A 23,608-nucleotide genomic window follows, 5' to 3' on the forward strand; every position below is an offset into this window, starting at 1 on the left:
CATATAATGTTGTGCACGCATCCTGCCTGTCATTAAAATTTTGTTCGCCAAGGCAAGAGAGGTGTTTAACGCAATTGTCTCTATATTTAACTTCCTTTTCCATCTTTCCTGGCAATACTGTAAGTCATTGGGCATTAACTTTATCAAATTAGAATAGAAAAAACCAATAGGCATATTTTTCCCCAACTGTTCTATTAATGGAAATTTTCTAAATTGGTGCATACCATCTGGAGCTAATGTATTACAGAAGCTGGGGATTTGCAAATATTTAAAGAAATCGTGTTTTGATAAGCCATATTGTAATTTAAGCTCTGTAAAGGTTAAAAATTGGCCGTCTGGACAGAGATCTCCTAGACGAAAAATTGGTGGAAGTACCCCTAAAGCCTCAAAAGGGATATAGGCATTTATTTTCGGAAGAGCTAGAAGCCGTTTAACTCTCCTCCAAATTGTGAAGGCAGCCTTATAAATTTTAAACTTTGTTTTTTTATAGTAGCTGGGTTCCGCGAATTTTACCAAGCAGCAATTTGCCTTTTCCCCCAATCCAAATTCATAAATTGATGGGCTGTGGCAGGGCAGCAGCTTAGCCCTCTCTCCCACTACCAGTGGAGACATAAATTTCAATGCTGCCGCCCAATAATAAAACAAAAAATACGGAATCCCCCAGCCTCCCACAGTTCTAGGGAGCACCATCTTTTTATGTGCCCTTCTATGCCTTTTATGATCCCATAAAAATCTAGAACTAATATTCTCAAGCCTTTTAAAGTAAATCGCTGGAAATTCCAGTGGTATAGTTCTAAACAGATATAACAATTTGGGGAGCACCAGCATCTTTAAAACATTTGACCTGCCGTGCAGTGACAGATGAAAATTGTTTATTCTGTCTAAGGTAGCATTAATTCTATCTAATACTGGGTTCAAGTTAATTTCAGGGATTTTATCAACAGGAACGCACAGCTTGATTCCCGAGGATAGGTTCTAGTTCTGTTCCAGTTTTATTAAATGCGGACAATGCTGTTCTTTCCTCAATGAGTGCAAATGGTGTTTATCATTTAATTGATGACTACATTTCATTTATGAAGAAGCGAGATTTAATAACTATTTTTTCTAAAACGTTTAGCAACTGGATCGAAATTATCCAGACAAAAACCAGTACATACTGAGTAGAGAGCTTTAGAGAGAGTTCCCCCTCTTTTCTTACTGAGGGCTCCCCTTTTGGTAACTCCAAAGCTGGTCCTACCATGTTGGGACGAAAGGGGCATATTTATTAAATCACAGGGGACAGTGTTTGATTTTGCTGCTTGCCTAGGTAGGGTATCTACCAAATATATGTTGATGGTCTGCGCTGGTGGGTGTATTCCCATTGCCATCCAGGGTGCGGATTCTTGGGGATACTGTGATGTCTCTTTTCTTCAGATAGAAGACAATAGACCCCTTTTTGGAATTAACAAGCTAGAATTATTCGACAAGAGGGATTGAGCCTAGAGAATGTATTAGAAGAAACAAACCTTGTCACAATATGTTTATGGATTTCCATCTGGTCCAACCCAAAGGCTAGTCTGAATAGAGAGATTATATTGGATTGTCTAAAACTGGACAACACATGTAAGATCCTGCAGCTACGGTATATTCAAGAAGCTTGTTAAGAGCGCAGAATACCAGAGTTGTATTTCAACCCCTGTACCACCCACCAGAGTAATTTGTCATGGGTGGCCAAAAGATTTATGGAGAAATGTCGACTATCAATGGAGACTGAGGAGGTTGCTAAAACCTCTGGAAGGTTCAATTTTCATTAAAACTGTGTATGGTATGAAAAGCTACTGCACTGGGTTAATAATACATATATCTTTGTAAACATTTAACAGCCCACTTGAATTATACATTTTTACGGCTACAGCGTTTTGCTCGTATTTATGGATTTGTCATATTTCCCCACATAATCCTTCATCTTCAGAATAATCTTCACATTTTAACCTCCCCCCCCCCTAAATTGGTTCATACTCAAACGCATCACAAGTTACCTAAAACGTTGCTACACATGTTGTGGCACAGCATAAGGCCCTTCGCAAAGGTTAACTGGCCCTCTTTCTGTTGTTTATTGCTTTATTTGGGTGCCTGACCGGTGCTAATGAGGTGAAACTTTTGGCCAGATAGTGTTCAAATGTAAGAATGACAAAATAATGAGGTAATACTATCACAAAACGTGCTGCATTTTGCCGCATAGTTTGGCTTTTCTTGCAGCATAATTTAGTAAACTCAGCTGCATAATTTGGTCCTCCCCTTCCGCATAATTTCAGTTGCTCTGCCTATTAACCACGTTTAGAGCAGGAATTTCCCAGTGTGCCCTATTATTCTTGAAGTTTTGGCTATTTTCCACTAGCAGCTTCCCATGCCCTTGTATCATTCAATCAATGCAAATAATGAAGCATGTTACGTGTTTTTTTGTGATTTTTGTAGACTACTCGGCTAGGAAATTACAACGTTGTCAGTTGCTGAATAGCGTTGCTTTATTATCCTCAGTTAGGGTTTCCTTTGCAGTTGGACTTTTCTTCGTATAGGCAAAAAAGTTACAATCTGCTGCTCAATGGGGGCATTTTGAATTGCAACTTAACTAATAGCTTTTAAAATATTTAACTGGGATTACTGAAAATTGTAATATAATGAAGTTGCATTTTGGAGTGTTTTGATTTATTATTCTATTTAATGCTTTTAATTGTTTAGTATAATGTTTATGGTGCTGTATTTTAATTCATTTACTATATGTATTTAACCTTAGTCTCACTGCCTGACAATTTAACTAAACCACTCACCACCTCCAAACCCAGTTCCTGTGTCAACAGTGTTACATGTCTGAATGTAATAGTGATCAATATACTGTTTTTAAAGCTTTGCATAAAGAAAAAAAATCATGAAGGAAAAATATTTAAACCTATATGTAGGTCTCGCTAACCAGAACAGGTAATATAAACAATTCCTTTTTCCTCCAAAAATTGTATTAATGGGAAAACTTGCCACAGCCATACAAGGGTAAGGATATTGTACGTCACTGAGGGTGTCCGTGCTCAAATAGAAGACCAAGACCCATGGCTGAAAACTTTTTTATGGTCACAGACCTCTGAGGTGACATTTCATTTATCATAATTAAAACTTCCAGATTTTACTTTTTACTGATTTTTACACATAAATATATGCAGAAGAATGTGTTTCTCTAAAGGCCTTTAGGGCAATCAGGCAGTGCCCGTCTGTCTGGTCTGCAGGTCAGTGTGTGACCTTTTGTTTTAACTGATTGTGGGCCTGCCTTGTTGTCTGTTGGGCAGATTTTCACTGTTGATTTACCTAATATTAAAACATACATTGCCTTCAGCAAGCTCCAATCCATGCAGTCTTCCATTTCTTGCAAAACACTTATACAGTGTGTCTTCACAAGTTTAAAGCTGCCCCAATTTGCAACCATGGGCGACTTTTTAATTAACTAATGGGGGCCATTTTTAGTTTGGTGCCCAGATCTATATTTTGTGTTAGTTCGACCTCTTCTAGCTGTTTTTATTAAAAAGTAAACATATAGAAACTAGGTCTTCTTTTTCGGGGACTCTTCCTGCTTTCAATCACTAGAGCCAGGCCAATATCTGTGCCGATTGACAGCATGAGGAGACAAACAAAAAGGGATGAGATTAATTTGATGAAGACATGCGCATGTGTATGTAACACAGGAAGAAATTGTAAAAAAAAATATACCATAAGCCTCGGCAGGGGCGTAACGCAGGCCCGGCATCCCCCGCGGTGCAGTGGGGTCCTGAGCACAGTACTCTGGGCTAAGAGCTCCGGATTCAATCCAGAGCGGGGGTCCCTCGGTGTACCTTGCAGGGGAGCCCCTTCAACTTTCGTTACGCCACTAACGCTAAGAGCTTTACTTACAATACATGGTTGCACAATCAGTCTCACTCAAACTCTAATAAATGTTTGGTCTCTTCCTCCTGATGAAAGAGTTCTGGTTGCAGACTTGGAGAATACACAGGAAACTAAAAATAAACGCACCACTAATACCGTACGTATAGCATTTTTATGCAAACCCTTTTCAGCTTTCTCGTTTAAACCATGCAGATACAACCAGTTTATAATTTTAATGAATACAAATAAAGCCAAACTGGTGCTTTATAATGCAACCATTGAATTTTCAGGGAAAGAAAAGAGCCCCCTTCACATGCCACTATAGGCCCTGGGGACCCCATCCCAGGCGCTTTTTGTTGTTAAAAGGGGGAGAGAGGGCGTGGGCCCCATCCTTGAGGCTCTAGAGGCCCCAGGGACGCAGGCTGAGACAAAAATGACAGAAATCAAGATAAAGTTTTTTTAGTTTTTTTTATGGAACATGTTAGGCTTGGCAACTTTAGGCTGGTCTTTCCCTAACATTTTTCCTACCTCCCTCCAATATTCTGAACTAATTTATGCTGGTCTTAGAACTGTGCGCAACTTTACCACTGCTGACCAGTGCTAAAGTGCTTGTGCTGTCTCTCCTAAACATGGCAACATTGGCTTAACCTCAACTGGGATTTAATTTACATATAAATCCCTAGTAGACTGCACTGCATGTGCCCAGGAACTGTTAATCAAATGCTACTAGTGGGAATGAAGCAGTCATTGTGCCACCCATTCACATAGCCCTCTTACAATGGATCAGGCCTCCCATTGCAGAGCCGTATGTGCAGTATTAAACTGCCATTTCGACCCGGCATGGCAACCCTCTTGCGGGGCCTAAACCTTCCCTTTTTACACATTTAAGTCACCTGTAAAGTAGGCACTGTCTAAAGCACAGGGCAGGGTGTCATGTATTTAAATGGCAGGACATGTACTTTTAAGTTTTACATATCATGGTAGTAAAAAAACAACAGTTTAGTTTTTCACTACTAAAAGGCCTATCTCTCCCATAGGATAACATTGAGATTACCTTATTACATCAATTCCCAATTGGTAGGAGATAGACTTTACAAGTTTGGGTCACCGAATTTACAATTTAAAATTACAACTCATGGTAAGTTGGCTTTTAAATTCAAGTTCAGCAAATGCCACTTTTAGAAAGTTGGAATTTCCTTAATTATCAGTATTATTATTACTTTAGCCATTTGGTGCCTGATGCCAGTTTCGGAATACATGTCTGGGGTGGCTGACAGCTAGCTTCCTGCATTCCCGCTAGACAGCCATACATAAAGGAAGGGTAGGTGAACCTGAGTGATCATCTGAATGTAGAATAGGAGCATTCTGAGTAGGATGGGAGGGGGTAGTTGACACTTAAACCTGAAAGGGCTGTGTCCTGTCCCCACACAAAGGGTTGAATGCCCTCTGTAGTGAGTTTGGAGATGAAGCAGGAAGGGTGAACCTCTGTGCACTTCAAAACTTTCTTAAAGGACTGCCCCACTTCAAATGCTTCTTCATCCAGAATCCACGCATCCTCATCGGAATGGATGCATCTTCGCCTTTGCATGAGCTAGAACCAGCACTTCCTCGTCGTTGTATTCGAGCGTACCTGGTGCATCACCCTAGAAACCAGTGCATCCTCACAGTTTCGTGAAGTGGACCTGGCGCATCATCCTTGGAACCAGCACATCCTCGTCGTTACATGGAGTGGAGCAGGCACATCGCCCTCGAAACCAGCGCATTGCCTGGAGAATCGAAGCATTGCTACTATGGGAGCAGCAACCCAGCATTGCATCCGGAACCAGTGACTTGCACTGGGAACCAACGCATCGCTGTAATTGCAGGGAGAAAATTGACGCAATTCATCCACTGCATGGCTCTTCACAGACTCATTGTCGCATCTGCACCTCACATCCTCGTCGATGATGACACATCTTTATTTATTTATTTATTTAATTTATTTTTTGCATTTGTAATGCGCACAGATACCCACAAAGGGTTTCCCGGCGCCAGGGCTAAGAGGTCAAAACATAGAGGCAGTAACTGTCAAGGACCACAATTATTTATTAAAAAGCCAAGTTTTAACGTTTTTCTTAAAACTGGCAAAATTCTCCTCCTTCCGTAAGGCTAAGGGGAGGGAATTCCAAAGAACTGGTCCCAGATGGGAGAAAGATTTCCCCCCCATTCGGGCCAGTTTGAACCTGGGAACCACGAAATTTGCTCCATTTAAAGAACGGAGATTGCGTGTAGGAACATGGGGCCTAACCAATTTTTGCAGGTATTTTGGTGCAGTTCCTGCCCTGATCTTGAACATGTATGTCAAGGCTTTGAACCGAACTCGGTTCTCTACCCTCAACCAATGCAGGTTCCACAGATGCTTCGAGATCCTTGCTGTCCTAGGAATCTTGCACAGCAACCTGGCTGCGGAGTTCTGGACCAGCTGCAATCTCCTGATCACGGCTAGATTGGAACCCAGGTATAAGATGTTACCGTAGTCAAGCCTAGATGTAATTAATGCATTGACTACGGTCTTCTGGGTATCCACAGGCAGCATCCAGATAATCTTCCGCAGCCATTTAAGGATCGTGAAGCAGACACCAGCCACTTTGTTGGCCTGCTGTTTCATTGATAATGAATCATCAATGCACACCCCCAAATTTCTAGCTTGGGTAGCCGGGGTGGGGAAGGCGCCCAAAGATGGTGGCCAATGGGTATCCTGCCACAGATCTTTATTTTTCCCCAGGAGAAGAATCTCTGTCTTCTCCCCATTGAGCTTTAGCTGGTTCGTAGACATCCAGCTGAAAATTTCCTGAAGGCCTAGTTTCAGCACAGAGGGGGATGAAGATTCTGAGTTAGTAAGGGAAAAAATAATCTGCGAATCGTCCGCATAGGTCATAAGTTCTAGACCTACCCGCTCTGCCAAATCGGCGAGGGGGCGGAGATACAGATTGAAAAATAGCGGGCTCAAAATTGAGCCCTGAGGCACACCGTGGGGTGACAAAAAAATGTCCGACTGGGCCTGTGAGGACGAGATCTGAAACGTCCTGTTGCTCAAGTAAGATCTAATCCAGTCCAGCGCTGCCCCTCCGACACCATCCTCACTCAGCCTGACAAGCAGTCTGTTGTGTGAGATGGTGTCGAAGGCTGCGCTTAAATCAAGCAGAACAAGAGCAACCGTTTGCCCGTCGTCCAAAAATCCCCTGATCTTCTCCGTGACTCCCAGGAGGGCAGATTCGGTGGAGTGGCCTGCCCTAAAACCCGATTGGGAAAAATGGAGTAGGTTGTTATTCTCTGTGTAAGTTGAAAGTACACCATGGATGTGCTTCTCCAGTATTTTTGAGAATGCTGGCAGCAGGGAAATCGGACGATAGTTGGCCAGTACCTCTGGATCAGCTGACGGCTTTTTCAGCAGAGGGCTGACCATGGCGCGCTTCCAGGACGCTGGGACGGTTGCCAGATGAATGGAGGCGTTTAATGTCTCGGCAATAATCCCCAAAGCACTGTCGTCCAGTTGGCTCAGAATATTAATTGGGAGAGGGTCACATGGAGAGCCCGACTTGATAGAGATGGCTAAAGATTTCAAGGTGTCCAGGGAGATGGATGGCCAGGAGACAAGCCGATTTCCTGGTAGGCTTTCTAAGGGAGGAACTTTCCTGTCATCCCTCCCCGGAACATTAATGTTGGCAAGAATAGTCTCGATCTTTTCCACAAAATATGTGGCAAGGTCTTGACATTTTTGAGGGGTCAGGGGACGTGCAACTGCCATAGAATTAGCTCCGGCTAATTCTTTAACTGTGTTAAAAAGGGTCCGTGCTTTATTAGCAGCAGTATTAATGGTCTCTGTTACATAGGATGCTTTAGCTCTAGCACAGGCCGTGTGATAGAGGTTTCTGGCCTTACGATATGCTTCCTTTTTAACAGGATCATACTGTTTGCGCCATTTCCTCTCAAGTCCCTTACACTTGGTTTTTTCTAGTTTCAGTACTTCCGTATACCAGGGGGCCGGGGGACGATGGACATTCCCTCTACACCTGGTAGCGGGCAGACAGATGTCAACTGCTCTCTCTAGCCAAGTGTGGGTTTCCAGCGCATTTCTTTCCATATCAGCACCCAGAACAGGGAGGGATGCCTGTAACGCGTTCTGTAACTCAGTTAGATCTAGCTTTTTCCAATTTCTCATAAAAATTGGAGGGCAAGCAGAGCCTGGCGAATTAAATTGTTCAAGAGTAATACTAAAAAGCGTTAAAAAATGGTCCGACCAACAAATAGGGTCTGTTTTCAACCATTTTAGCTCCTGTACACTAGAAATAATGGGGTCTAACAGATGCCCAGCTTTATGAGTGGGACCCTCATTTCGTAGAGACATATTCAAAGTATTAAAGTCCTCTAACAGGTTAACAGCTATGCTATTAGATTTGTCATCCAAATGAAGATTTAAATCCCCCAGTATGGTCAAGTTTTGGGCATTCAGAAAGTAAGGCGAAATGAAATTAGCCAAGTTCGCAGCCCAACCACTGCTGTTTCCCGGAGGACGATAAATTAGAAATCCAGAAAACATAAAATTTGGATTCAATGAAATTTAAAAAAAAGCTGCTTCACATCCAGGAATATTTACTGTTTCAAAATCACAATTAAAATCCCTGTTTAAGATCACAGCGATGCCCCCTCCTACTTGTTTATCTCTGTCTACTCTAACAATGGCATAGTTAGAGGGTAAGGCAGCGGCTACATCGGGACCTGCACCATCATGCAACCAGGTCTCTGTTAGAAATAGCGCACAAGGTTTTTCTTCAGCTAGGAGGTGGTAGATATCAGCTTTATGTTGAGGCAGTGATCTACAATTCACAGTGTAGAATGTGAATGTGCGAGAATTTAAAACAGAGGTTTGAGTTGATGGCTTAGGTTTGTGTGATACCTCTGGGTAGGGCTGAACATTTGTAAGAGCAAATGTACAGTGAGGACATACTTGTATACCCGTTAGGGAAGGCTTTAGGACAGAGCATTTACTATTGCTACTTGGGCGCATAGACCTTAACTGATCCACAGTGATCTTACCCGGACTAGCGTTTCCTGCCCCGTGACCCGGCCTGGCCCGGACGGGCACAGACGGGCTGGTCTTAGGCTCGTTTTTGGCGCAGTCAAAGGCGCCTACCCTGCGCGCCATCGCTGCGCGCTGGGGGCCTCCGAGTGGCTAAATACTCTCCAGGAAGCGGAGGTCTAGAGCGCTAACCGCTCGACACTCCGTCAGGTGCCGCCCCTGTCCCGCCCTCGACAACCGCAATTGGCTAGGATGCCGGTTGCCTCTAAACTACGCGGAAACAGTCCACGGCTCACAAAGAATGTCACTGGTGAGTGCAGGTATGTGCTCTTATTTTCAGGGTGAATCTAAAAACAACATATACACAACAACAGTTTCAATTATTTAAAAAAAAAAAAAAGCGAGCTTCAGCTCAGTGTCACTGCACAATGTGCGTTTAAAACAATTATTAGCCTCTGCAAAAGCGAGTTACATTAACAGAATGTTCGTGCTCGGCGCCCAGCGGGGAGTAGCTGCCACCAACTCTTACCGCGTGGAACGTCTGCCTCCTCGCAGCCTAAATACTCTCCAGGAAGCGGAGGTCTAGAGCGCTAACCGCTCGACACTCCGTCAGGTGCCGCCCCTGTCCCGCCCTCGACAACCGCAATTGGCTAGGATGCCGGTTGCCTCTAAACTACGCGGAAACAGTCCACGGCTCACAAAGAATGTCACTGGTGAGTGCAGGTATGTGCTCTTATTTTCAGGGTGAATCTAAAAACAACATATACACAACAACAGTTTCAATTATTTAAAAAAAAAAAGCGAGCTTCAGCTCAGTGTCACTGCACAATGTGCGTTTAAAACAATTATTAGCCTCTGCAAAAGCGAGTTACATTAACAGAATGTTCGTGCTCGGCGCCCAGCGGGGAGTAGCTGCCACCAACTCTTACCGCGTGGAACGTCTGCCTCCTCGCAGCCTAAATACTCTCCAGGAAGCGGAGGTCTAGAGCGCTAACCGCTCGACACTCCGTCAGGTGCCGCCCCTGTCCCGCCCTCGACAACCGCAATTGGCTAGGATGCCGGTTGCCTCTAAACTACGCGGAAACAGTCCACGGCTCACAAAGAATGTCACTGGTGAGTGCAGGTATGTGCTCTTATTTTCAGGGTGAATCTAAAAACAACATATACACAACAACAGTTTCAATTATTTAAAAAAAAAAAGCGAGCTTCAGCTCAGTGTCACTGCACAATGTGCGTTTAAAACAATTATTAGCCTCTGCAAAAGCGAGTTACATTAACAGAATGTTCGTGCTCGGCGCCCAGCGGGGAGTAGCTGCCACCAACTCTTACTCATCCTGGATCAAGATACTTTGGTTCGGCAGGTACAAGTGGGTACCTGTATCTGGCCAGCACTCCATTGTGGTCAGCCTGAACCATTGAATTTGCCCCGTTCTAGCACAACCAGATAACCCATTTAAGCACTTCTTGTTTTTAAGAGCTATTTTGACATTTATTCTTTAAAAATCGATATCTCGACTTCCACACTTTGGATTTATGTCATTTTGGTCTTGTGTTATTTCTTAAAATAGCATCTATTTTTCATACCTGGTGTGGGGTCTTTTTGTAGTGTTTTCTCTGTGCTTTTGTTTGAAGTGTTGCACTAATACTTTACGCATTGCCTCTTAAGTTAAGCCTGACTGCTCTGTGCCAAGCTACCAGAGGGTGAGCACAGGATAATTTATGGTGTGTTGTGACTTACCCAGACTAGGATTGTGGTTCCTGCTCGGACACCTCTGCCACCCAGAAACACAACTTCTAACAGAACAACATTGAATAAAAACACTTTCTAATAGAAGAAAGAAAGAATTAAAACTATGTTGTATTTTACCTTACAGAGATTTACTTGAGTTTTGGTGTAATCTCATTCGTATTCTTACATCATTCATGTTATGTTATGTTATGTTATTCCGTTTTATATAGCACGGCTAATACCCGTGGGTGTCCTGGTGCTGTAGAACAGAAAACTATCCTGAGTAAAGGTGGTGTAACAGGTATTAAGAGGTAAAGAGGTTGGTCTTGAGCGCCTTCCTGAATTCTAGGTGATTGGGTATATGTCTCAGGTATAGCGATAGTGCATTCCAGGCAGTAGCGGCCTTTACCAGAAAGCTGCGTCTTCCCCAGTTGGCTTTGTTTACTTTGGGGACTACAACCAAATTAGCCTGAGAAGACCGCAAAGTTCTTTCAGGAGAATACCATCGGAAGGGCCTAAATAGGTGGAGAGGTCCATTCTTTTGAAGAGCCCTGTGAGTCATACATAACGCCTTGAACCGGATTCGTTTGTTTATTGGAAGCCAGTGTCGTTTTTTTATTTCGGCCGAGATCTAGGCATATTTAGGAATGCCTGATATAAGTCTTGCCGCCGCATTTTGCAGTAGCTGCAGCTTTTTCTGTAATCCTTCCTGCATGGTGATGTAGAGACTATTGCAATAGTCGAGTCTGGATAGGGCAAGGGCAGAGATGACCGTTCGATGTGATTCTTTGGGGAGCAGTGGGAGTATTTTCCTACATGATCTAAGAATGAAAGATGTGGAGGAGATAACTAAATTAACCTGGTCCTTGAACAAAAGTTTATCATCTATGATAATGCCCAGGTTGACTTTCCTACTGGGCGTGGGTAGTGAACCCATTGAGTCTGGCCACCAGGTAGGTGTCCAGAAACTAGGATCGTTTCCAAACAAGACTACCTCCGTTTTGTTGGAGTTAAGTTTGAGGCAATTTAGGGTCATCCAACTGCCCACTGCTGACATACACTCTTTAAAGTCATCCGCAACATTGGTAGGGGTCGCAGGTAGTAAGGATACTACTATCTGGGTATCATCTGCGTATGATGTGAGGTTGAATCCAAAAGATTCTACCAATGATGCCAGATGTTTAACATATACGTTAAAGAGAGTAGGACTGATGGAAGATCCCTCTGGCACCCCGCATGGCAGGGAGAAAGCTTTAGCAGTAAAGTCTCCCAGCGAGACCACCTGTGTTCATTCTGCTAGGAAAGACTTGATAAGGCTCCAAGCTTTGTCTTTGACTCCAATTTCTTGAAGCCGGTCCATCAATAAACCATGATGGACCGTGTCAAAGGCTGCAGACAGATCCAACATGATCATAACCGCCTTACCACCCTGGTCTAAAGTCTCTCTAATTTCTTCTGTTGATTTGACCAGCGCCGATTCGGTGCTATGTCCTGATCTGAATCCATACGGCGTAGGGTCTAATCCCTGGGGCTCATCCAAGAATCTGCTTAGTTGTGTGTGCATGATTTTCTCAATTAGTCTGGCAGGGAGAGGCAGCCTTGATATGGGCCTGAAGTTATTTGGGTCCAGAGGATCAAGCTGGGTTTTTTTTAATAGCAGTATAATAGAGGCTATTTCCAGGTCCTCGGAAAGTAACCCTTGACAAATATAGAATTAAAAATAGATGTGAGGGTTTCCGTGACTGGTTCGGGGGCTAGCCTGAGTACTGAAAGGGGGCAGGGGTCCATCGGGGAGCCTGATCTAGTCGAATCTAGAAGTTTAAGAACTGTCGTACTTTAATCTCTTTGACCACGTAGGGGACAGGGCCCTACCCCTGTCTATCCTGGTATTGGCGAACCGCAAATGATTAATGTGGTATGTACGAGTGCTTTATATATCGTTCTAGCTATGAATGCACTGTGTACACGTTAATCTGCTTCACTACGCGGGTTCCATTTTGAGAGCGGTGGCCATCTTGTCATTGCCCTCACATAGGCTATAATGGAGCAGAAACGGGCCTTACAGTACATGTGCTTTCCCGTGACTTCTCTGTGACCTGGGCAGCTGGCTCTGCTGCCCCAGGTCAAACTGGTCTCACGAGCTCCCCTTCCTCCGTCCACCTGTGATTAGCATCAGGGTTTGACCCATCATAAAACCCTTTCATTCTACACGAGCCTCCGGCTAATCTCTTTCACACCTGACTGTTCCTGCTTTATGACCTGTTTCCCAAAACAGGAGCTGCCCGTGTTTTATTGGGGCCTATTGATATCAAATGTGGGATCTGAACCTTACTGTGTAAATCATTGTGGGCTGGCCGAACTGGAATGTGGGATGGTCATCATGACTCTGCCTTTTCTTTGTAATGTACACTTGTATATTGCCGTATCATAAAACCTAGGAATGTATGCTTGAGGCAGGGAAAAGCGTATTTAAGATGAAGTCCGTTTCTATGTTTTCAGCAGTCTCCTGAGAACATACACGCTGTTGTACTTCTAGGATACCTGTAATTGGTCTGCAGCCAATAAACGATCTTTGACTTCACCCAGAAGACTCTGTGTTTCTGTAGGTCTGGAACAGGGTGAACCCAGAAGTCATAGGGTGTGTGCCCCTGCACCGCTGGGTCTAAAATACCCAGTACTTCAGTTTGGCGCCCAACGTGCGGCGATTTCAGCGGTACCGGTCCAAGCCAGAGGTTCGTGAGGAGCTTCGTGTGGAAATTCTGGAGGAAGGCCGCCACTTCATCGACCCCTGCATGTCGACGTGGTCCAAAAGTCTTTTCTGCGAGGTTCTCCGCATCCCGACGGCTACGAAGGACTGCTGCCCTGATTAATCGACCTGTTTTGGACCCTTGACGAGTTTTGAGAGAGCGAAACAATCGAGAGAGTCTTCTGGTGACGCCATCGATCAGCAATATTCAGTTAAGTATAAGTGGAGCGTCTCCCATTTGTTTTGGTATCCCTCGGGATCGTTTGATTTGGTAATTTGGAGTTTGCAAACGCCAAAGCCAGAGGACTCGTGTATTCACGAGACTATCGTAATTGATAATCCTTTGACGTTTGGATCTAGACTAGTGAGCAAAGATGCCTGGTTCTAGAATATTTGGTAGAATATTTTGTTTGGGTTGTGGAAAAGATTTCCAGCTGGAGGAATCATGCCCGGTCCCTCTGGTTGGAACTCCAACTTATGAGCTCTATGTAAAACATGGCGTAGGCCCTATTGCATATAACGAAGTGTGGATCCACTACACCAGGAAAGACGGTGTTTTAAAATGGCCCCAAAATGGTAGTTTCGATACCGATATTTTAGATAATTTAGAAATTAAATTGTTCAAAAAGAAAGCCCGGCCGGCGATGTTTGACTCTTTCCGCTTATGGCGAAAAGAAGCCAAACAGAAGGAAATTAAGCTAGCGAAAAAGAATAAAAGGGAGAGAGGTATGACAGTAATGCAAGCAGCTGTACAATTTAAAGACAATGAGGAGGAGCAGATGAATGAGCAATTGCACAGACAGCGTAAGTTAGGGATCGACAAATGTTACCCAGCCTTACCACACTCTAAGCAGAATGAGTTAGAAGAAAAGGAGAAAGATCCCCTGATGTCGCATTTGTTGAGTTCACCACCCCCGTATGCTCAAAATGCCACGGCACCTCCCCAGCTTGTGAATATGCCACCTCCAGTTAATATACAGCAAGCCTTGCCGCTACCGCCAGCTGCTGCGCAGCCGGCTCTTGTCCATATAGCGCAGCCCTCTCAAGGGCCGCCAGTTGTGTTCCCGACTGCCCCCGCGCTTCCTGCGACTTTGCCTAATTCAGCAGCTGCCTCCCCTGACACTCTTCCTTCCACCACTCCAGTACCTGTTTCTGCATCCTCTTTTCTTCCCTCTGTTTTTCCCCCTGTTTTCGCCTCAGCTTCTCCTTCAGCGCGACAGCGCTTAGCTAATGTGGTTACTACGTTAATGTCGCCTCTCTTTGAGTCATCTGGTGCGACTCCTGGTTTACAGCGTAAGCAACTGCGTAGTCAATTGCCTAACCCTGATGAGAAAAAGGTAATAGATAGCATGGCGCGTAGATGGATAGTTTTCCCTTCACTGTATGATGTGGAATCAGTTGTCAACGTTTTCCATCAGTGGGATGCCCCAAAACAGAGATATGTGTTTGAGAAAATGTGCGAAATTCTCTGTGAAGAATTGGAGGATAGTGGTAAAGACCCGAGCCCGCAGGAGTTGTGTAGAGTGAGGTTTGACTTTGGAACTGGTATAATTGTGGATCGCGAGGTAGATAAAGCAGTTGCGGTTCTATTGTCCTTCAGGAATGATGATTGTCAACAGTCGTTGTTTGAACCTGATGTTTCTGTGGGAAAGAGGGTAAAAGCACGCCAATATCCGATGCGTAAGGTTCCCCCAGTTTGGAGACCCGCTGATGCAAATGCTAATCCACCTGTTGTAGCACATTTCCAGCGTATTTGGGTACATGTTCCATGGAAAAGATCTGAGGTGTTAGCACTTAAGCAGTCATTGCCTGATCCCCGTAAAAACCCTACTGGTTATTATAAGGAGTTGTGGATCAGAGTGGACCGTATGTTAAGGTAACTACAGCAAATGTAACGGAGCCCTTTCTGCTAGACACTGGTGCTGCAAAGAGTTCAATCATGCATTCAAAACTCCCTGGCGCACCTTTGTCTGGCGATATAAATATTTCAGTAGGTTTTTCTGGCGCCCCTGTTAGGAACCCGATTTCTAGTCCCATGTCACTTTCTATTGGGCCTTGCGAGTTGAAAGCACCCCTGATTCTGACGACAGGTTGTGGTGAGAATTTGCTAGGATTGATTTGTTGAAGAGATTGCACGCTACACTGTATTGTAAGGAGTTGTCACAGACTGCAGAATCTTGTGTAATGAATCTGGCTGATGTAGATATGCTGTTTGGGAATGTGGTTCCACAGCCCTTGTGGGGATCCATACGTAATACGGATCATGCTGCAGAACTAGGAGACACATGGGCTAACATCATCGCTGCTGATGCTAGACAAACTGGTGGTGCGAAACCTGAGCCTTTAGTAGCAGAACTGCCTGGTAGAATCATCACATATATGAAGACAATAATGCCCGCGATGCGCGTAAATTGGGACAAGTTATCTGCATGCAAGCAGAAGAAAGATGAGACAGTGTCAGACTTCTTTACTAGGTTTGAAGAAACGTTTGTTGACCACAGTGGGCAAGTTATGAGTACTGAGGGTGGCCAACGGTTATTTGTGGATAAGTTTGTGCAGAATCTACTTCCTGACCTGTGTAAAAAGTTAAAAGATTCAGAAAGTTCTTGGGCTGTTTCCTCTTCAGCACAAATACTGGCTACTGCACAGTATTACGAGAACAGAGATAAAGATGAAAAGGATAGAACAGAAAAGAAAACGAAGGAACTAAAGACGAAGGTCCTTTTGCAGCAGGCCTATCCGCCACGTGGAGGTCAGAATAATTATAGGCAACCCCAAGGTGTCTATCACCAACCCCAACAATTTCAGAACAGTCAGCAAATGAATGGGTATTATCAACCACGTGTCCCTGTAGGTCCCAACCAATGTTCATACTGTAAAGAGGAAGGTCATTTTAAATATAGTTGCCCTAAATTAATGCAGCGGAACGGTAATGCGTATGGCGCAAGAGGTAGGGGTGGTCAGCAAGCTCCTAGAGGCAGAGGGCGTGGAAATGCTCCCCAGAACGCGCGTCCTCTGCCGCCTCAAAATACCATCAATAGTTTTGACCAGCAAGCTAACGCGACTAGTAATACGGCTCAGTATTATAATAATGATTATTATGCAGAGGACGGTGATGCAGAAAGTAATGACTACTAGGATAGTCGTAGACAGAGAGAGGGAGTTGTTTCAGTGCCAGTGGATCAGAGTGGACCGTATGTTAAGGTAACTACAGCAAATGTAACGGAGCCCTTTCTGCTAGACACTGGTGCTGCAAAGAGTTCAATCATGCATTCAAAACTCCCTGGCGCACCTTTGTCTGGCGATATAAATGTTTCAGTAGGTTTTTCTGGCGCCCCTGTTAGGAACCCGATTTCTAGTCCCATGTCACTTTCTATTGGGCCTTGCGAGTTGAAAGCACCCCTGATTCTGATGACAGGTTGTGGTGAGAATTTGCTAGGATTGATTTGTTGAAGAGATTGCACGCTACACTGTATTGTTCTCCCTCAGGAGTACAACTTACATTAGGCAAGAAAGTGATTTCCCCAATGTACTTGTCTAAAAATGCAATGCCACCTGAATTGTCATCCCTTCCGGATGCCCTTTGGGCTACTGGTCCCAATAATGTGGGCCTCTTGGAGATATCGCCATACGTGGTGACTTTAAAGGCTAATGTCAGACTGCCACGTATTCCCCAGTACAAGATCTCTAATGAAGGCCAGAAAGCATTGTTAGACATGGTCAGCGACTTGATTAATAAGGGTGTGATTGAAGAAACAAGAGGCAACGTTTGCAATAGTCCGATTTTACCTGTCTTAAAACGAACGGACCCTTCACAGCCACCTGTTTACAGATTTGTGATTGATCTTAGAGAGGTTAATAAGATTGTTGTGCCACAGTTTCCGGTTGTCCCCGATATAACTGCCTTGTTAACGATGATTCCAGCCTCTGCTGCATGGTTTTCAGTGATCGATTTAAAGAATGCTTTCTTTAGCATCCCAATTGCAAAGGAGAGCAGAGATATTTTTGGTTTTAGTCTGGGAGGCCGAAGCTTCCGCTTCAAACGCGCTCCCCAGGGCTACTGTGAGAGTCCATCCATATACAGTCAAGCTTTGAAAGCGCAGCTCGATGCACTTGTTTTACCTAGTGGCGCTATTCTGATTCAATACGTGGACGATTTACTAATCGCCGCGGATACTGAAAACATCTGTAAAGAAGCCACATTGTCATTGTTGCGCCATTTATCTGCTTTCCATCACAAAGTTTCTCTCTCTAAGCTGCAATATTGTCGACAAGAAGTGACCTACTTAGGTCATCTCTTGTCGAAGGAGGGAAGGAAACTGACCCCAGAAAGAATTCAAGCCATTGCACAGTTGAGTGTGCCAAGAACACAGAGAGAAGTACGTGCTTTCTTGGGCATTACCTCATACTGTAGGCATTGGATTCCTAATTTTTCCCTGTTGGCAAAACCTTTGTTAGCCTTAACATGCAAAGACACACCGGATCCTATCCCATGGTCCGAAGAGTGCCAGAAAAGTTTTGTGGAATTGCGCAATGCATTGTGCTCAGCTCCTGTGTTGGGTACTCCTGACTACAGCAAACCTTTTACGTTGTATGTTCACGAGAAAGATGGATGTGCGTTGTCAGTGTTAACACAGCCCTTTGGCGACAGACCGCGCCCATGCGCATATTTTCCATCCACCTTGGACCCTGTAGCGAGGGCATTGCCAAGCTGTCTGAGAGCGACAGCTGCTGCAGCGATGTCTATCCGACAATCTGCTGGTTTGGTAATGGACAACACATTGATTGTTATGGTTCTGCATGCTGTAGACACATTATTAAATAGGACCAAGACACAACACTTGACTAGTGCGCGATTATCAGGCTATGAGCTTACACTGTTAGCAAATCACATACACATAAAGAGATGCAGTACGCTGAATCCAGCTACGTTATTGCCAATTCCAGCAGACTCAGATGAGATTGAGCAACATGACTGTCTGTTCAGAACAGAAGAAGAGACGAAAGGGAGAGTAGATCTAAAAGATACTCCCCTGACTGAGTGTGATGGCACTTTATGGGTGGATGGTTCGTGTTTCAAGCTCCCTAATGGTGATACGACTGCTGCATATGCTATCACGACTTTACACACAGTCGTGGAAACTGCACGAGTGCCACATAATTCGGCCCAAGCAGCAGAATTAATCGCCCTCACAAGAGCATGCGTATTGTCTGAAGGAATGAGAGTGAATATTTACACGGATAGCCAGTACGCCTTTGGCGTGGCTCATAATTTTGGGCGACTGTGGAAAGAGCGTGGGTTTCTGACGTCGCATGGAGCTAAAATTCAGAATGGCAAGTTGGTGAATGATCTCCTTGAGTCACTGACCCTACCGTTGCAAGTTGCGATCATGAAATGCAGTGCGCACAGGAAAATCACAGATGATGTTGGACGTGGGAATGCGTTTGCTGATGAGACCGCGAAAGAAACAGCACAGAATGTGAAGACTAGAATGTATGTTGCGGGCCCCGCAAGATGGGTTGATGATGTTGGAATGTGTGAGAACACAATAGACAGTGTGAAGTCGCTTCAAGCTGAGGCCACAGAGAAAGAGCTAAGCAAGTGGAGAGAAAGTATGGGTAAGTTGGATGAGAATGGTTGTTGGATTGATCTGACAGAACATAGGCGATGGTTGCTACCTGATGCATATGTGCTCCCAGTGGTTACTATGGCACATGGAATGGCACATATCAGTACGAAAGGAATTTGTAAGTTGTTGGCCCCAGTATGGCAGAATGCTGGAATTCCCAAGTGTGCAGAGAATGTGGTCAAGAATTGCATGGTATGCTTGAAATACAACCCTGGTAGGGGAACCCCAACTCCAGCTGGTCACTTTGCACCCCCATCATGCCCATTCGAAGTTTTGCAGCTGGACTTTATTCACATGGAAAGATGCAACAACCTGAAATATGTACTGGTGGTTGTTTGTGCTTTCTCAAAATGGATAGAGGCTTATCCTCTGAAAGATAACACCGCCCTATCCACAGCCAAAGCCCTTGTGAAAGAATTTTTCCCCAGGTTTGGAATGCCAAGAATGGTGTGGTGTGATAATGGAAGTGAGTTCGTGGGTAAAGTGATGAAGAATGTATGTGAAGGTTTAGGCATAAAGCAAAAGTTCCACGCTGCGAATCACCCCCAATCAGCTGGACTAGTAGAGCGCTACAATGGAGCCTTAAAGCTCAAGCTGGCCAAAATTCAGGCGAGCACTGGTCTTAAATGGCCTGATGCTCTGCCTTTAGCACTCCTGTCCACCAGAATGACCATACACTCACGAGTAGGACTTAGTCCTTACAAAGTGGTTTTTGGCCGCCCGGCCAACGTATGGGGTGTACCGAGGCCTACGAAATTTAGTGAGATTGAGCATCCAGTACTACTCGATTACCTGTATGATTTGACTGTTAAACTGCGTGTTTTGCACCAACAGGTACATGATACTCTTCCCCAAGCTTCTGAACCTCCTGGACACCCTATCAACCCTGGCTCGTGGGTCCTGGTCCGAAACTTCCAGTGCAAGAGCAACGACGAGCCTCGCTGGATCGGCCCTCACCTTGTGCTTTTATCAACGAGATCAGCGGTGCGAGTAAAAGGGAAGAAGCACTGGATCCATGGCACGCACTGCAAAGTAGTCCCCTTGCCTCTGCCATACGACCAGTGGGTCCAGGAGGGTATCGCCGACTCTGAGGAAGACACTGTACCTCATTTTGTACCATTCAGTAACGCACGCATAAGAGACACAGTTTTAGACCAAGAGAGTGACAATATTCTGCAAGAAGCTGTGCCACCATCAAATCGACTGGACACCACTGAGCCTGAACTTTTGTTCCAAGACCAAACAGCACCTGGCCGTCTCCGCTATAATTTGAGACCAAGGCCCATGGACAAATAAAGATTTCTTTACTATTCCCTTTTTGACATTTTTGGCTCTCCCATCTGAAGGACTTTCTTGATTTTTGTTTTTCGAACCACCATCCGGGTTCAGCCGCAGGGTCGCGGTGTCAAGACTTTGGGGTACAGGCCGAAGACGTTAGGTCAACGGTTCTGGTTGGTCTAGGGCGTTTCCCCTGACTGACAGGCGTACTCCTTAGCAGAAGAAACTCATCCGCCGCGAGCGGCCCGTTTAGAGGATGGAGTTTTTTAAGATGGAGAGACCCGTTGAAGACATAGACTCTAAAGCAAGGATATGTAGAATTGTAAAAAGTAAATGTTTTGTATTTCTGTGCCTATTTACGCTGTGTAGTATAATAATGTTCATCGTAGGATTTATGTTTTTCTCTTCTCAAAAGACCATTGCGCCCACTGTACAGCCTACACCTCTTTCTACTGCCACCTCTCACTCTTTTCACCCTCTGCCTGAGCACGAACAGACCAGACGATCCGAGTTCGTAAATAACTCGTTTATCCAGCTTTTGCACCAGCACCAACTAGTAATGAACACAACCAATTGCTGGGTGTGTGGGTTAATGCCACATACCATTAACAAGGGTATTCCCTATTTGGTGCTGCCCTTTAGTTACAATGGATCGTCATGGGCATTCCAGACCATGTTTCTCTATGCTCTAGATACGTACTCCCCTCGCCAACCGCGTTCCATCAGACCTATCACCAATAATAAGGCTTTGATGAAAGGAGTTGCCGACATGAGTAGAGATATTGATGCATACTCATCCATTCCCAAAGAAGAATTGAGACCTTATGTAGGATGGAACGCGACGGGGTATAGTATTAGTCTGGGTGAAAGACAGCGAAAAATCTCATCTCCAATCTGGGTCGTACCCCACATAGGTCGGTTCTGCTTACAGGGTAATGGTCAGAATCCTAGAGCTCAACTGGGAAGAAGTGACTGTACTGAAACGTACACCTTCCCGTCACAGTTTTCCCCTGCATTTTTGGCTGCCAAGGGCACATATTTCATCTGCAATGACCGAGCATATACATGGTTGCCCCCTGATTTCTCGGGCACATGTTATATTGCGAACTTGCTACCGCCTACATTTACTGCTGCCTCTGATTATCACAAGACCAGAGTTGTGAGAGGTGTGATTAGTAAGGAGGATACTGCCGGCCAGGAAGCAGGAGACTTTTTTTTGGGCTTCCTGCCGTTTTGGGGACCTATGGTGAATAGTAGGAACCTGAGACAACTGACACGTGTGGTTGAATCCACTGTAAATGTAACGACTGGTGCCCTTGGTAATCTGACCGCCGAGCTCCAAGCGGATCGCCTTATGACTTTGCAGAACCGCATGGTTCTAGACGTTATTCTTGCAAACCGCGGTGGGGTATGTAAGGTTATCCAATCTAGTTGCTGCATTTTCATACCAGATAACGCTCCAACAGTCTATCAAGCCATCTCCAAACTCCATAAAATATCTGAATCCATACACGTGGATAAGGGAGACTGGTCACTGGCGGGGTGGTTCTGGGAATTGATATCTGCCTGGGGTTGGAAAGTTCTGATGGTCATTGGAATGATCTTAGCCATTCTTTTCCTGTTCTGTCTGTGCATACAGTGTGCTCCTGCGATATGTGGCCTCTGTGCTACCTTATGTGTAAGGAAACCTGTGTCGAGGGATGAACTAAGTAATAGGATGATGCTACAGCAACATCTCCATGACTTTGTGAACATTGACCTGGACTCGGATTAAGATGAGTATAGTGATTGCCTATGTAAGGGCAAAAGGAGGGTCTGTCGTACTTTAATCTCTTTGACCGCGTAGGGGACAGGGCCCTACCCCTGTCTATCCTGGTATTGGCGAACCGCAAATGATTAATGCGGTATGTACGAGTGCTTTATATATCGTTCTAGCTATGAATGCACTGTGTACACGTTATTCTGCTTCACTACGCGGGTTCCATTTTGAGAGCGGTGGCCATCTTGTCATTGCCCTCACATAGGCTATAATGGAGCAGAAACGGGCCTTACAGTACATGTGCTTTCCCGTGACTTCTCTGTGACCTGGGCAGCTGGCTCTGCTGCCCCAGGTCAAACTGGTCTCACGAGCTCCCCTTCCTCCGTCCACCTGTGATTAGCATCAGGGTTTGACCCATCATAAAACCCTTTCATTCTACACGAGCCTCCGGCTAATCTCTTTCACACCTGACTGTTCCTGCTTTATGACCTGTTTCCCAAAACAGGAGCTGCCCGTGTTTTATTGGGGCCTATTGATATCAAATGTGGGATCTGAACCTTACTGTGTAAATCATTGTGGGCTGGCCGAACTGGAATGTGGGATGGTCATCATGACTTTGCCTTTTCCTTGTAATGTACACTTGTATATTGCCGTATCATAAAACCTAGGAATGTATGCTTGAGGCAGGGAAAAGCGTATTTAAGATGAAGTCCGTTTCTATGATTTTCAGCAGTCTCCTGAGAACATACACGCTGTTGTACTTCTAGGATACCTGTAATTGGTCTGCAGCCAATAAACGATCTTTGACTTCACCCAGAAGACTCTGTCTTTCTGTAGGTCTGGAACAGGGTGAACCCAGAAGTCATAGGGTGTGTGCCCCTGCACCGCTGGGTCTAAAATACCCAGTACTTCAGAACCTCCACAGGGGAGGTGGGTGAGAAAGTCTTTAGCGTCCCGAAGTTATTAGAGGAGTCGTGTGAGTTTGGCGCCCCAAAAATGGTTGAATGGGTAAAGGTTGAAAAAATATTATCCACTTTTTGAAAGAAAAAGTTTGCTATTTTGTCGCACAATTCTTGGCTGGATTCGAACTGGGGGGTGGTAGGTTCAGCTAGGGATTTAACCGTTTTAAACAGTTCCTTGGAAGAGTTTCCTGCTTTTTTAATTTTGGCGGCAAAAAAGTCTTGTTTGGTTTTAAAGAGATGTTGTTTATACTGAGCTAAACAAATCTTATAGCGTTTTTTGTCCTGTGAGTCGTAGTTAATGCGCCATAGTCTTTCCAAACGTTTACACTCACGTTTCAGTTCTCTCAGGTCTTGAGAGTGCCATGGGGCGGATGGATGAACTCTGAAATTGCGGCGAGTTATCCTAGGGACCAATTGCGTACATGCTGAGTCCAACCACATGGAGTAGTCAGTGACTGCGGCCTCCAAATCCTCCGAAATAATGGGGAGAGATTTTTTCAGCAGATTGTTAAGGACATCGGCATTAACTTTTTTCCAGGAGCGATACTCCGTGTGGTTGG

At 44.8% G+C, this 23,608-nt stretch overlaps 2 protein-coding genes across 4 annotated transcripts in view; both read left to right on the top strand.

Moving 5' to 3' along the window:
* LOC146833819 (dimethylaniline monooxygenase [N-oxide-forming] 2-like) overlaps positions 1 to 23,608 on the top strand; it is a 230,324-nt gene that overhangs the window by 105,384 nt on the left and 101,332 nt on the right. The gene's annotated exons all lie outside the window — the stretch shown is intronic.
* On the top strand, positions 13,280 to 22,898 carry LOC146833820 (endogenous retrovirus group PABLB member 1 Env polyprotein-like). Its single transcript, XM_085601712.1, has 2 exons — positions 13,280 to 13,635; positions 19,884 to 22,898. Exon 2 carries the CDS (start codon positions 20,584 to 20,586, stop codon positions 22,099 to 22,101), a length of 1,518 nt encoding a protein of 505 aa, XP_085457838.1. The 5' UTR covers positions 13,280 to 13,635; positions 19,884 to 20,583; the 3' UTR covers positions 22,102 to 22,898.

This window comes from Triturus cristatus, chromosome 4_2 (genome assembly GCF_964204655.1).
Source record: "Triturus cristatus chromosome 4_2, aTriCri1.1, whole genome shotgun sequence".
Taxonomy (NCBI): domain Eukaryota; kingdom Metazoa; phylum Chordata; class Amphibia; order Caudata; family Salamandridae; genus Triturus; species Triturus cristatus.

Bases quoted from the DNA above. Each gene is read 5' to 3' on its own strand.
- LOC146833820 (XM_085601712.1), top strand. From the start codon at position 20,584: ATGGAGTTTTTTAAGATGGAGAGACCCGTTGAAGACATAGACTCTAAA.